The sequence below is a fragment of the Gadus morhua genome, chromosome 8 (assembly GCF_902167405.1).
Source record: "Gadus morhua chromosome 8, gadMor3.0, whole genome shotgun sequence".
In the NCBI taxonomy this organism is placed as follows: Eukaryota; Metazoa; Chordata; class Actinopteri; order Gadiformes; family Gadidae; genus Gadus; species Gadus morhua.
The window spans coordinates 17,109,348-17,123,738 of NC_044055.1; the positions used below are offsets into that span (position 1 = coordinate 17,109,348).

At 44.0% G+C, this 14,391-nt stretch overlaps 1 protein-coding gene across 1 annotated transcript; it reads left to right on the forward strand.

Annotated features, from left to right (window-relative positions):
• The first annotated feature begins 6,486 nt into the window (after positions 1–6,486).
• Positions 6,487–9,448, forward strand: LOC115549107 (aquaporin-1). Its single transcript, XM_030364120.1, has 4 exons — positions 6,487–6,965; positions 7,828–7,989; positions 8,260–8,340; positions 8,884–9,448. The coding sequence occupies exons 1-4, from the start codon at positions 6,603–6,605 to the stop codon at positions 9,061–9,063; spliced, it is 786 nt and encodes a 261-aa protein (XP_030219980.1). The 5' UTR covers positions 6,487–6,602; the 3' UTR covers positions 9,064–9,448.
• The last annotated feature ends 4,943 nt before the right edge of the window (positions 9,449–14,391 follow it).

The window sequence follows — 14,391 nt, forward strand, 5'->3', positions numbered from 1 at the left end:
CAAAGTAAATAGCATAAAATGAAATGTCAAACCAAAGGTCAAACCAAATCCCTATGTCAAAATAAATCATTGCGTTGTAAATTGAATAATGGGCTTTCTAGTAAACCACATTTTTGGAGTAGTTAACCTAAAGCAACAAATTACTCCCAAGCATCGCTAGATGTTGCACCACGGACAGAAGAGAAGGTTGATTGTTCAAAAGCACTTCTACTACGACTACTTAAACAACTCCTAATCCCAGCAAGTACCGTTGAGAAACTTAAAATACAACACCTGCCAAAAGCAGGCCGATAAACAGCCCTCCCGCTGAGTGACCAGGAGAATGTCTTGCCAGGATTGACAATAAAATAACTCTTTGTTTATAATTAAACGTGCTCCGTTCCTGGTCCTTGGAGGGAGACCCTTCACTACGGGGATCGGGACGGTCAGCACCCTCGTAAATATCTTCAAGTGGTGTCTTTATAGGGTGTGCACTTGGTATTATGTTTTATTGCCCTCCAGCAGAAGAGAGATAGGGATGCCCCAGGGTTCTCCCTGGAGGCTTGTTTTGGTTCTAACTGCCCAAAGACATTATGAAGGATCATAAATTCTCCGTTAGCATGAGATATGGTGGGGAAGACAGTGTGTGTCAACCCACAGGGCAAGGGAATTTGGATTAGAAAGTGGTATTTCAGAGAATAACTGAAGAAAACACATTGTGCATCGATGGCTGACCTTCATAAAGCCTCACTGTAAACTGCTTTACATTGATTCATATTCCTTATTTTCCATCAAAGGTTGGCCCGTCCACAATAAGCAAGATCCAACAAACAGGCAAGAAATTGTCACATCATAATCTTCCCCAATCACTGGGATGAGCAGTTGGCAGTTCAAAGTCCATATTCCAATCAGTTGTGACACCTTATGTTGTTTGATATGTTTGCTTTATTATTTTATGAACTTCGTATTGTGTGTTGGAATGTTGGAGATCATAAACGCTTGGCAGCAGCAATGCTACATTGACAATGGTGCACCACTTGCTTATTTCTAAACACAATAAGACCACAACCACAACTGCAATCACATCAAGAAATTACCAAGATTTACAACCATTGAATATATATTTGGGTTCTTAAAGGGACGTGTTGTTGTACTAGTGAAGACAGTCCACATTGCTTGAACGCCGATCCTCATCGTCCTCATGTTCTGATACAACTCCATCCATCTGCGGTTGGGTTTGGGTGTCTGTTCTGTTTTCTGTGAATTAGGTCGTGACTGTGTCCAACCAAGCTTTGCTCGTTCTTTTTTTTGGTTTATCCCACAGTGCAGTTGCTCAGCATGGTCTCCATGGTAATCTGCCCACCAAAGGGATGCACAGAAGATCCAACAGGGTCTGGAAAACTAGTCAGGGCAGTCTATATTATCTTTGCGGTTGCCATGGAGCTCCCCCCCCCCCCCAAAGCCTTTTAAAGCCCGCTGTTTCTTTACGTCTTTTGGAGGTGGGGAACCGGCATTGGGCTTTCACAATGCTCATAAATAGACAAAGACCTGGGAGACCCGCACGCCAATTCAGGGGGTGCGGTGAGGCATCTTGTAACCCACCCCTGGTGTGTTTATGAATCCACCAGTGGTGGTGGGGGTGGCAGAAGACGCACACACAAGTCTGCGCGTAGCAAAGCCCTCCTGCACTCTGCGAGCTCAGTGCAGAAAGAGTGAGTGTCCGGAAACTTCTGAGAGTGGCGACATATCGAGGGCGTTCCAACGAATACGAGCCTGGCTTCTAGAGCAAGGGAATGAATCTCAATGTAGTCGAGACCCCATTGTGTGAGTGCCCTAAATGTAAATGGGGTCCTTTTGGGTCATCTTAACACAGATTATCTTACAGTGTTTGTTTTATATACCACGTCCATTCTGCTGACAGAAGCCTTTTTCTACTACATGGTGGACATTTAACAAAGAAAGGTTATAGCAACACTCAGGAACCACACACATTCACAGCTGTCTATCATTCTCGTGTGTCATGCGTATGCCATACCTAAGGATATCCTATGATGGCCTCTGCGGCTGAAGGTGCCTGAAATCAAGCTAAGTAAACAGGTTCACGCTGACAAATAATACAAGAGCTGAATGCATCCCTCTAGAGGAAGTCAGATAAGAAACTAATTAGAAAAACACGAGAGGGGAACTTTCGATGTTTCCTACCCTGGCCGGCCACGCCAGGGAGTAGGCCATGAGTACGGGATGACCTAACCGATGGTCACACACAAGCATTAGTAACCTAAGTGTAGAACTCAAGTGTGTATCATTTCCCCATGTGTGATAACCTCTGACCCTTTGAGAAATAACCAAAAGCACGTATTTATATATACATATAAAATATATTATGTATAAATATATATATATATACAAGCCTATATTGTGTAATTGACCAATTATTATTTCATTCAATGGTCATAAGGGAAACAATAGTAGGCCTGTTGGAATTGACTCTGTTGCATGGTCGCGTGACAGAGGTTGCTGTCCAGGTCACTACATTAGGGCCACTACAATGGTTTCAAATTGGACAAAACGTAGTAGTTTTGGATTTGAAGGCTGTTGAACATTTGACAGTTTCCATATTTCTCGTGCAGGGTCAATATTGGTCACAACTCAAGGGCAGTTGTGACACATCGAGGGAATCCGAGCCTGGCTTCTTGAGCAAGCGAATTAATCTCATTGTAGTTGAGATAGTTTCAATATATCTTGTGCGTGGTCAATATTGCCTGGGGGTTGCGAACCGTGGTCACCTCAAAAATGCTTGGCTTTTCTTTTTTCAATCAAGTAAAGCTCACAGTAATTATTCCCAGTCTTTTGTCTCTGTTTTCTTTCACACGCTGGTTCGGCAAAATGTCGATGTGAGGTCACTGCGCAGAATGGCCTTTATCTCTGCCATCCAAACAGCCATGAAGTGACCACCTCTTTCAGTTTGCCCTCTGTTGTTCTTCAGATGTGACTTTGTTTAGTTTGTACGTCTAGTATGTGAAACACCCATGGTTGAATTTTTGTGTGTATACATTATCAGTCGCTCCATTTGTCCATGGAATAAAACTTTCTGCTTTGGATGTATCCTAGGAATTTTCCCCGCACTGTGGAAACAAAGTGCCCTATTAGCAACTTCTATGCGTCTAATTAGATTTGAGCAATTAGTCAAATGAGTTCCAAACTGTCCCGGACAATTTCATGGTTCAATGCAGGTCTTTATTTTGTTCATGTTTCCCAACCTTTAAACCCTGTTTTTCAATCTTATTATCTTGTTTGTTCAGCCTGCAAACTTCCCAAAATTTCCCCGAAAACCATGGTTTGCTTTATATCAGATTCTTCATCATTATCAATGATTTTTATAGTTTGTGCAGAGTATAAACCTTGAGTTCTGACATTCAGTAATTACCTACACACTGATATCTGAAAATAGCATTGGCTGGTATACACAATTGGTATTGGTTAGGGTCACAGTAAAGCCCAATGCACCTTAAATACAATCCACTCATCAGAACTTAACACTTTGTTTAAGGGCTTTTCTTTTCACATTCCAAGCATTCCATAAGTCATGGTTCCTCCACCATACAGTTCTGACTGCACTTACATTCACGCTGCAATTATTTTACAGATGATATACAGAGTGTTACAACAGCTCAAAATAACTAACAAGATACAGATATATCTATTAAACCCACATATGGAATTGCAATTTTTTGGCAGATGCGTTCAGTACAGCATTGCAGTTATCTTTCGATGGAATGTGCAGCATTAGATTGCATCAAACTGTTAACAGAACCTGAGCACAACTAGTGATGACAGCCTATACAGTCATTCGTATTTATTTATTAAACCAGAAAACTAATCCAGAGAGGACAGCATTCTCCTCATTAATTTACCATAATCAATAAGACTTGATTGATTTCTTCATTCAATTTGCTAACCTAATCATGCATTGCAGATTTCTATCCATCACTTCCACCCTGACTTTTGTCATGAGTTCATACACGTTTGTTGTTTGGTTTTAATATGAACATGCATAGTCCTGCAGTACTGTCTATAGGCTTTTTGTCTCGTAATAGACATTGATGGTGAGTTGAAGGAGAGATGGAACGACCTGTAGCATACGGCCACAGTTCAGAGGAGCTGACCAGCCGCCAGACATGCATCAAAGCATCTCATAATGAAATCGCCTTGCAAGTGCCTTGCTCAGAAGTAGCAGGAAAGATAAGACACCAGTGTCATGTTATTTCCACGTTGTGTCATTCTCTGAGAGAACAGGTCCCGGTTTGCCACTTGCATGAGCAGCTTAAAACACATATTAGCACCTCAGCAGTAGGTCAAAAAAAGAAAGGTTATTTTGTCATCATGTGACAAAATAATCTATTCGTTTATTCATGCAGAAGTTATTTTCGTCTCCGGTGTTATTCGTGTTAAAGTCCAATGGGTGCACTCTGTATGGAAACAACCTTGGTTCATTGTTTCCAACCATGCTGGGTCTATTTAAACTGCAGCAACCATTTAAGCCACACACATTAATAATCAAATTGTGTCTTCGGCGAAAAATACACGTGTGCCCTGGAGCGAAGGTGTTCGACCTTAGCATTGCTCAAGAATTCGCTATGTAGACCGCACCACAGTAGTATTGAACATGCCGTATCCCTCCTCCCTACCACTCCTTCAGATATGGTGCTGCAATAACACAGAGCTTTCTGGTCAGGTATGCACAGACTTAAAAACTAAACACAAAAATTAATATTTGAAAAAGCATGTGACATTTGAGGAGGCGGGAGGGTTTAGAAAATAAGGGTTTCTTGTGAACACAGATATGTGGTCATGTGATTCTCGTAGGAGAAGACTTTTCATACTGCCGTGACCTGAAGCGTCCTCATTGGTAATGGTGAGGCTGTCGTGAACATGCACCCCCAGCAACACGCAACAGTGCAAGTGTAATGTTGTCAATTAAGCCTGGTGCACGCCAGCGGTCGTATGGTTAATGATTGAAAGGTTACAATGTCCTCTAGAAAATAATATTTCCCCTTGCTGTCTGCCTGGCTGACCACATGTTAAGATGATGCCGTCGATAGGCTCAATGTAAAACGGTTTCTTCATAATCAGAACAGATATTGTACATATCGACGCTCACACAATGTCAATTCGGGTGTAGATGACCGGTTGGTGCATTCTTTTGTTGTTGGGGTTTCTTGCTGTTGTCCACCGAGTTTGAAGTCTTTTAGTTTATGTTTAACTTCAAGTTCAAGTTTCACTTGATCATTAATACGCATTATTTATTCATCTTCTATAATTGCTTACTCATCCCCTCAGGAACCATTGTTAATGTGTGATGTTCTAATAAAAAATTCCATACACACTTTCACACTTTGGTGTGCATAGCAATGCTTATTAAAAGCTGTCTATTTGAAACACAGCTGCTTTTTTCAATTGTCTTTCTAATGTTAACTATCCCTGTTGTAACCAAGACAATATTGTTTTGTTCTTCCTTTTCTTCTTTACCTCACCATCTCTCTTTGCATCTTCTGTCTGGCTTCCATTCTGTGTGGTCTGTGTGTGTGTGTGTGTGTGTGTGTGTGTGTGTGTGTGTGTGTGTGTGTGTGTGTGTGTGTGTGTGTGTGTGTGCGTGCGTGCGTGCGTGTGCGTGCGTGCGTGCGTGCGTGTGTGTGTGTGTGTGTGTGTGTGTGTGTGTGTGTGTGTGTGTGTGTGTGTGTGTGTGTGTGTGTGTGCGTGCTTGCATGCTTGGGTTTGTGTGCGCGTGTCTGCGTGCGTACGTGCGTGCGTTTGTGTGTGTCTGTGTGTGTGTGTGTCAGCATGTGTGTGTGTGTGTGTGTGTGTGTGTCAGCATGTGTGTGTGCGTCTGCATGCTTTGATTAGGAGGCCAGTGTGGCGCAGCCTTGTCCCCACCCTCTCCTGTTGGAGGCAGGATGTGTTGGAAAGAGGATGAAACATACGGGTGAGGTTTGCTCCCAGTGACCGCTAATGTGACTAACACCAGAGACTGCTGTAATTATGCAAGGTGTGTACAGTTAAAGGACAAGATAACATGATAACGCAATCAAGCAATACAATCCTTTTTTTTATTTCGATTTGCTGAATCTGAATTTGCTGGCACGATAACCCATGACCATTCACTTGTTCCTATTCCCATTCTGGAGGATGGGAAGGTTACCCCTGGGAGCATGTGGTCCTAAACCAACACTGCCAATACTACTACTAGCATTGGCAGCAACTACGACTAGAAAACAAACTCACAGAGAAGTCCAAAGAGCGCGGGCTGAATGGGGAGGTGCTGGGAGAGGGACTGGGGGAGGAGGAGGGAGGGAGGGAGGGAGGGAGGGAGGGAGGGAGGGCAGAGAATAGAGAGAGAGGAGAATGAGAGACAGGCCTTTTGGGCTTCTCATTAATTCAGCATAGCCTTCCCTTTCACTTTTTGTAGCTCCGCCCCCTCTAAACATTATCAGTCCCAGCCTTATATATATGCAGCCCGTCGCGGCCGTTGAGGAACACACACAGCTCGCACCACCGAGGGCCTCACGTCAAGCCAAGCCAGGAACCGACAGGACACACAGACAGACCCCGCCAACACAACCACCATGAGGGAGTTCAAGAGCAAGGCGTTCTGGAGGGCCGTGCTGGCCGAGCTGGTCGGCATGACCCTCTTCATCTTCCTCAGCATCACCACCGCCATCGGCAACTCCAACAACACCGCCCCCGACCAGGAGGTGAAGGTGGCCCTGGCCTTCGGTCTGGCCATCGCCACCCTGGCCCAGAGCCTGGGGCACATCAGCGGGGCCCACCTGAACCCGGCCGTGACCCTGGGCATGCTGGTCAGCTGCCAGATCAGTGCCTTCAAGGCCCTCATGTACATCGTGGCCCAGATGTTGGGCTCGGCTCTGGCCAGCGGCATCGTGTACGGAGTACGACCGGACGGTAACGCTGCGCTGGGGGTCAATGCCGTGAGTCACACAATTCTTGTTAGAAAACTGCTTCTTGTTTGTTTTGGACAGAACAAGGGGATTGGGATGGTTTGAATCCTTTCACTTGCTGTGTGGAAAAAAGTGGGCAGTTTGTCTGAGGGCTGTCTCTGAGGGCTGTGCTGTTTGTGTGTGTTAGTGTGTGTGTGTGTGTGTGTGTGTGTGTGTGTGTGTGTGTGTGTGTGTGTGTGTGTGTGTGTGTGTGTGTGTGTGTGTGTGTGTGTGTGTGTGTGTGTGTGTGTGAATGTGCGTGTGTCTGTGTGTCTGTGTTTGTGTGTCTGTGTGGAGGGACGGGGAGAGGGCGGGGGGGGTGGGGGGGGGTGGGGGGGGAGTGTGTGTTCACTACTGATAAAATGTTCTTTGAAGTTTATAAACACACATTACAATATTGGTCAACTGGAAGGCAGTGGTGCTTCCCGCAATGGGTCACCTGTTGAACGACGCCTCTAGAAAGAGAATAGCAGATCAGGAGGACTTGTTAGTTCAGCACAGTGACTCGTGTTGTGGTGTGTGCTCATGTGTTTAGTTTGGACGCGGGCAACACTTTCCTTCACTGCCCACTTGTGCATTGACCGTTAAATGTGACATACTGACTCACCCGACCAGATGAGGCGATACATAGCCCATTGCAGCGGGTCAGGACGGCTTATATTGATCCAGTCATGCAAAGAAAAAAATATGAATGTGTAATCTGGCCTTAAGGAATCTCTAAACCATATTGCTGTCATGGGATTATGTGGAAACCTCTGGCATCAAAAGAGAATGACTGTTATGGATTCCCTCCCTCTGGTCTCCTCCTCCTCCCGTCCCCTCTCCCTCCTCTTCCTCTTCTTCCCTCTCACAGCTCAGCGGTGTCACCCCTGGCCAAGGCGTTGGCATCGAGCTCCTGGCCACCTTCCAGCTGGTGCTGTGTGTCATTGCAGTCACTGATAAACGCCGTCGTGATGTCACCGGCTCTGCACCCCTGGCCATTGGCCTCTCGGTCTGCCTGGGACACTTGGCAGCTGTAAGTTGTTTTTCTTTGGTGTATTTTTTTGTCTTTGTTTTGTGTATTTCGCCCTTCGAGGGGAAAAAAACGTAGGCATGACGGGCTCTACGACACAGAGCTCCGCTCTCTTTGATGTGGTTTCTCCTCATCTCGTTGATTGATCGATTCCAACACGTCTCATTGTCTCTGTCCATCCATACATCTTGCTAATGCCATTCCTTGTTCATCTCCCCCGGCCCACGCTAATGGTGCCTCACGCTGTGTCTCTTGTGATGGGTGGACCTACAGATTAGCTACACAGGCTGCGGCATCAACCCTGCACGCTCCTTCGGACCCGCTTTGATCATGAACGATTTCACAAACCACTGGGTAAGTCAGGGGCCGCAGGGGTTCACTGGGCCGAGCGGATACCAGCACATACCTAGCATTCTTCTTTCTCTGCTTTTTCCTTCATGGACGGTGTGTATTTATTGTATGCGGGGCCTAAATAATTCCAATACCTCCATCGCACCTTTTTCTGTCATATCTGAGAAGTTAATATCAAATCGGCCCCACTGTTACGGCCACACGTAACAGTGGGGTGGGTGGAGATATGCTTTATCTCCACCCACCCGGGCGACAATCGACCGTGAGATAAAGAGAGACCGCTTATCGCTGTGTCACCCGTTCTTATCTCATTGGGTCTTGATTAACGGACAAAGAAACCAAATGATTTCGCCATGTGATATTTCACATGTTGATCCTCATCCTGCGAAGATGAGGATCAACATGGGAAATGTCACATGTCGAAAACATGTATATATATTTTTTTTTTTACCCGAGCCTTCAGCATCACCATCATCATCATCATCATCATCATCATCATCATCATCATCATCCTCCTCATCGTTGTTGTTGTTGTTGTTGTTGCAGGTGTACTGGGTGGGGCCCATGTGTGGGGGCGTGGCCGCCGCTCTCTCCTACGACTTCCTGCTGGCGCCCAAATTCGAAGACTTCCCCGAGCGCCTGAAGGTGATAGTCAGCGGCCCCGTGGGGGACTACGATGTGAACGGAGCCGAGGGCCCCTCGTCCCTGGAGATGTCTTCTAAATAGTGTTACAGGGGCCGCACTCCCGGTGCCCCTGCTTAGTCGGGGTCCTAGTGCCATATGGAAACCTGTCGATACTCTTGTACAGAACAAAATAGCTCTTTGCAAAAAAAACTGCATTTCCTTTTACTTTGTGTTTTATACTTTGCAACAAGGAGGATTTTTTTTCCTGCCAGTGGGTCAAATGTCTTATTTCTTTACTGACTTGTTTTTATTGTAACCACACCCTTTTTTATTCTCTTGTGTTTCCTTTGTGGAGCCTTGTGTTTGTATACAGATTCTAAAATATGTCAATGTAAGACATTTTATTTTTAAATGTGCATGTGTGATGTGTATACACTGGATTGTTTATCACTTTTGTAAGTAAATAAAGCACTTTTTGTTAACTCTTGTTCTATTTTACCTCTTCTTAGTTATTCAAAGTTCCCTGTTAATATGTTCAGCAACATTTAACAATGAGCACAGACAGCAAGCTACTTTATGTAGTCTTTATCAATATTTTATCCTATATGTATTATTTATCAATGGACCATTGGAGGCACAAATACGCAAGAGGAGGCGGGGTGATGGTGGTGGGGGGGGTTAGGAGGACATGGTAGGGTCTGTGGGATCTGTGAATATAAACAGGCCCCATTTCCCCTCACAACTAAACATAACTGAGGCTTACCACAGGGTCAAACGCCTCTGTGTGTCTGTGCACAATGGAGTAAATAAATACACATGCTGAGGCAGTGGAGCACCAACGTACACCAACAGAGTCCATTCCACAACAACTGTGTCTCCATTTACGAAATTCGTAAATCTTGCCAATCTCTCGTGATCAAATCATAACTTTAGTGTAAATCGTCGTTCCCACGTGACACTAAAAAAAACCTTTTTTTTATCGGTGTGGCCCCAATTGTTAAAGAGCTTATACACATATCCCACACCACAGGATAATCTGGCAAAAACAAATCATGCATGCATGAGAAAACCAGGGTATTTGCTGAACATAGTCGAAAGTGTGAAACCAGGCACCAAATCTGGCTTATTATCCTGTAGCGTAACCTGCATAACGTGTTTTTACCAGACCAAATATATCTCATATATCCCATATATATGTCTCCATAATCAATAATTTTCAAAGAGAACACAAAATCCTGAGGGTGACTTCCAGGCAACGCCTCTGTGTGTCTGACCCTCACACTGGGGTGAGGGTCAGACACTGCCTTTCACCATTCCACCGCCTCAGTGGAATGGCTTTGTAGAGCAACAGCGGTGCTTTTGAGAATGGATCCTTCTTTCACAATAAACAATATTGCTTCTGGGTGGGCTCTCTCTCTCTCTCTCTCTCTCTCTCTCTCTCTCTCTCTCTCTCTCTCTCTCGCTCTCTCGCTCTCTCTCTCGCTCTCTCTCTCTCTCTCTCTCTCTCTCTCTCTCTCTCTCTCTCTCTCTCGCTCTCTCTCTCTCTCTCTCTCTCCCTCTCTATCTGTCCTTTTACCAGGCCTTTGATAAACATGTTTCTATAATCAATAAAGCAATATTAGGAAATGATCCACGATATGAAATGGAGGGAGAGAGAGAGAGGGGGAGAATGAAGGAGAGGGGGAGCGAGGGATAATGAAAGAGACAGAATTAGAGAGTTATGTGAGTCGATGCTCCTCAGTGCTCATCAGACGTTGTGACTCTCAGCTGTTTCCAATAAGACTGATTCGTTTGAGGCCCTCCGTTGAAGAAGGTGTTCACTTCACTCCTCATCATTGTCCAATTGGTGTGTGTGCACGCATGTGTGTGTGCGTGCGTGTGTGTGTGTGTGTGTGTGTGTGTGTGCGTGCGTGCCTTCGTTGTGCTGTAGAAGAGGCCTGCTTTGAGGCCCTGCTTTGTGAACGGTCTAGGCTTGGACATGCAGTTAAACAAATCTGAAATCAAAGCGTCTGCCTGTCTATTTGCGGGCTGTTCTGGCTGAGATTCCAGGAATGGCCATCTTCTGCTGCCATCGGAAACCCAAATGACACCAAACCCAACCAGGAGCTGAAATGGGACTGAGCTTATTTTTGGCCTGTCCATTGCTACATTAGCTCAGTGCCTGGGTCACATTAGTGGGGCTCTTGAGTTTCTGGTTAGCTGTCACATGAGCCTATGAAAGCCACTTTCTGCAATTTAGTATTCTGCGTGCACCTTCATTTACTTGTACTGGAGCTACTTGGCAGATGAGAGGTGGGGTGGCAAACAGTTTCCTCTAAGGACATGCATTGAATTGAAGTATTTACAAGTTGATTATTCATGCCAGATTGCTATTGACTGTCTTTTTTTAAATTGTATCTCTTAATTTGAATATTTATTGACTTTCATTTCTGAGAGTGCATACTTCGAAGAAGAACTGTTGATTTTTCTGAATGTCAAATCTGATGCTATAGCAAATTGCATCTGTATGCGATATGCATACAAATGCATAGTTCAATTAGGTGACAATGTTATCTTGGACCCATTGCAGTGTTCTGTTTTGGCTGCGTTACATGTTTAAATATGATCTATTTTCCTTCCTTTTCTTTCATGTTGTTAACAGATCAGCTACACAAGATGTGGTATCAATCCAGCTATATCCTTTGTGCCAGCCATTATACAAATGAGCTTTGATGATCACTGGGTTATGCGTTGCTTATCCGTTGGACTAACGGTGTCTGTGTAGAAGGCCGACGGGATGGTGTGACGATTTAAAGCGTCTTGTTGTCATGTAGGTGTTGTGGGTGGAGACGTTGAGAGCAGGGATCACGCAGCCATCTGCTAGACTGCTCAGCCCCACCAAAGAAGCCTGGGCACCTTTTTAGAAAACGAGCGGCAGCGCCCCACGACACATTGATGGGACGAGGGGCTCTGGGACTTCTAAGCCTGTTCGTCTGAAACATGGAGGCACATCACATGACTGCATGTGATGTTGCCAAGTCAATGGCAAATGGGGGCTTGAGGACGCATCAAGTACATGCATCTTATTGGGCAATGGGGTTGCAGTAATTAAATTCCCATTGAGCATTTCCCATCGTCTGAAGTTTTTTGACTACAATTTGGGAAAGGTTTTCTCCATTTACTCTTCTTGCCTCTCAGGGGTTTGAATTGCAGCAGCACTGGCAGTTGGAGAGAGTGAGGTTTCAGGCATAGTGAGTGGTCTCGCTGTGGTGCCGTGCAGCAGTCGGCCACTGATAACACTGTCACTCAGCCGGATCTGGGGGGGATGCCACGCAGGGTGCAGCCAGAGGTATAAACTCTCCCTCCTGTTCTGTAAATGCATGATAAGAAGGCTGTTGAAACCGTAGAAGGTGCATAGCGGACCTCTGAGGCAGATGCATATAGGAGATGGGATGTTTAGAGCATGACCCCAAAAAAAAGGGCTCATGGAACATGTTCATATAGCTTTATGGCCTGATGTAATGTAGTATAATAACAATGATCATATCGAATGATCTATCCAGAGACGGATGGTGTTCTCCAAATATAATAAAGATGTTCTTGACAGCATACATGTATAGGTAAATGACTAAGCACAAGCTGCAATGTGAAATGTTAGAAGTTATTACATATTGTTTTAAATCACTTTTTATACATCATACATTCTCGTTATTATATAAAGTATGAAATAATGTATGTTTTTTCAGTTTATGGACCATACCAATATGATTCATTTTGTGATGCTCATTTTACGCTGGAGACAGTGTCCGTCTACACCAAGTCTAAGTTTGGACCCTGGTGACCTTGGCAGTGGCTGTTTAATAATGGGATTTGGCGACTGTCCCAAACATCGCGAAAGACAAAGGCCCAGCAAGAGGATGTAAACCAATTAATTGGACATGAAAAAATAAACAAATGTTGTCTAGCAGAATAAGGAATATAATAATAGAATAAGATGGGATTCGGGCTATTTCCTTTCTGGCTGCGTGACAAAATGGCGACAATAACTTTTTGAGGAATGCACGTGGCCCCTGCTCAACCTTTTGAATGTTCTACTGCTATTTAATCGTCGCCGCACCTGTGCTAATCATTAAATGGAACCAGCCCACACAGCTGAAGATTCATTAACATGGACTTGAGATGGTTTGCTCCCCACGGGTAACACTGCTAATGGGTTCAGCTAAAGAAAATTCAGCTAAAGGCAATTCTCCTATGACGTTTATGTTGAGGTTCTCAAGTTCAAATCTCTTATAATGCCGCACACGAATATTTGTGGAAAAAGATTTAGTTAAGAAAGAAAACTGAATGTCAACAGGGCCATTTATATTTCATGGAGGGAATTTAATATGATGATGCTTGATAGCCTTGACTCAGCAAAGGAAAAAGGAATAAACAGAGTTTAAATTCAGTTAGACGGTTGTTGCTTCTTCTCTGCTTGCTTATACAGTCAGACGTCAGACCTACTGGTTTTCCATTAAAAACATGTTTTCTTTATCATAAAACAGAACTTGCCTCCAACGTGCTGTTTCCCACTCTTCCGGTAAGAAGTGTTATGGTGTACAGCATTGCCAGTGAATAATGCAGTGCTTCTGTGCGTCATACAAAAAGCATTGTGCATTTTGGGCCCTAAATCAAATGAGGCATAGAGGGATGGTGCAGGCAGCAGGCGCGCCGCTGTCTTCTCTGCGTTACACGCAGCCACACTGGTTGATGCGCGCTTCAATCTCTCAGAGCATGTCACGGGAAAGGCCTATCTAATAATCTCCTTCCTTTTGTATGCTTAACCTTGAAGGTCAAAGCATTGTTTGTGGTTCTTGTTTTTTAAGTTGGTCCTTTTGTGAAACACAGACAATGGCTCTTTTTTTTTGGCCTTTTCGGTCATTTGTGTAAGAATCCTCTCTGATTATCCAATCTGATTACTCCACAAGTTGTTTAAAAGCCTTGTCCATGTGCTACTATCTGTATTAGATTTCTATATTTTATTAGTAGAAGCCCATCAACCGAAAATGTATCTGGCCTGACCATGAACCCTGGGTTAACAATTTTATTTATAATAAATGGTAATTTTATAATATAGTTTTATAAGTCTACTAAGTTTGCATCTTTATCTGCTTATTTATACAAATTATGTGATTCATGTTAGTTCAGTGAATGCATCTTCACCTTCCGCTGATTTATATCACGTTCACTTTTCTGAGCAGGGAGCCCAGGGGAAAAAATACTATTTACTACAGCATTTACTACAGTTTACTATATATTACTATAGTATACTATAATATGCTACAATATAGTGTGTGATTTACTATAGTAATTTCTGTAGTATACTATAGTTCACTGTAGTAGTATATATGTGGTATACTGTAGTAATAAAACTGCAGTTTTCTGTAGTATACTATAGTTTACTGTAGTAAA

Bases quoted from the DNA above. Each gene is read 5' to 3' on its own strand.
- LOC115549107 (XM_030364120.1), top strand. From the start codon at position 6,603: ATGAGGGAGTTCAAGAGCAAGGCGTTCTGGAGGGCCGTGCTGGCCGAG. The intron at 7,990-8,259 runs GTAAGTTGTTTT...GTGGACCTACAG, and splicing joins GCCTGGGACACTTGGCAGCT to ATTAGCTACACAGGCTGCGG. The intron at 8,341-8,883 runs GTAAGTCAGGGG...TTGTTGTTGCAG, and splicing joins ACGATTTCACAAACCACTGG to GTGTACTGGGTGGGGCCCAT.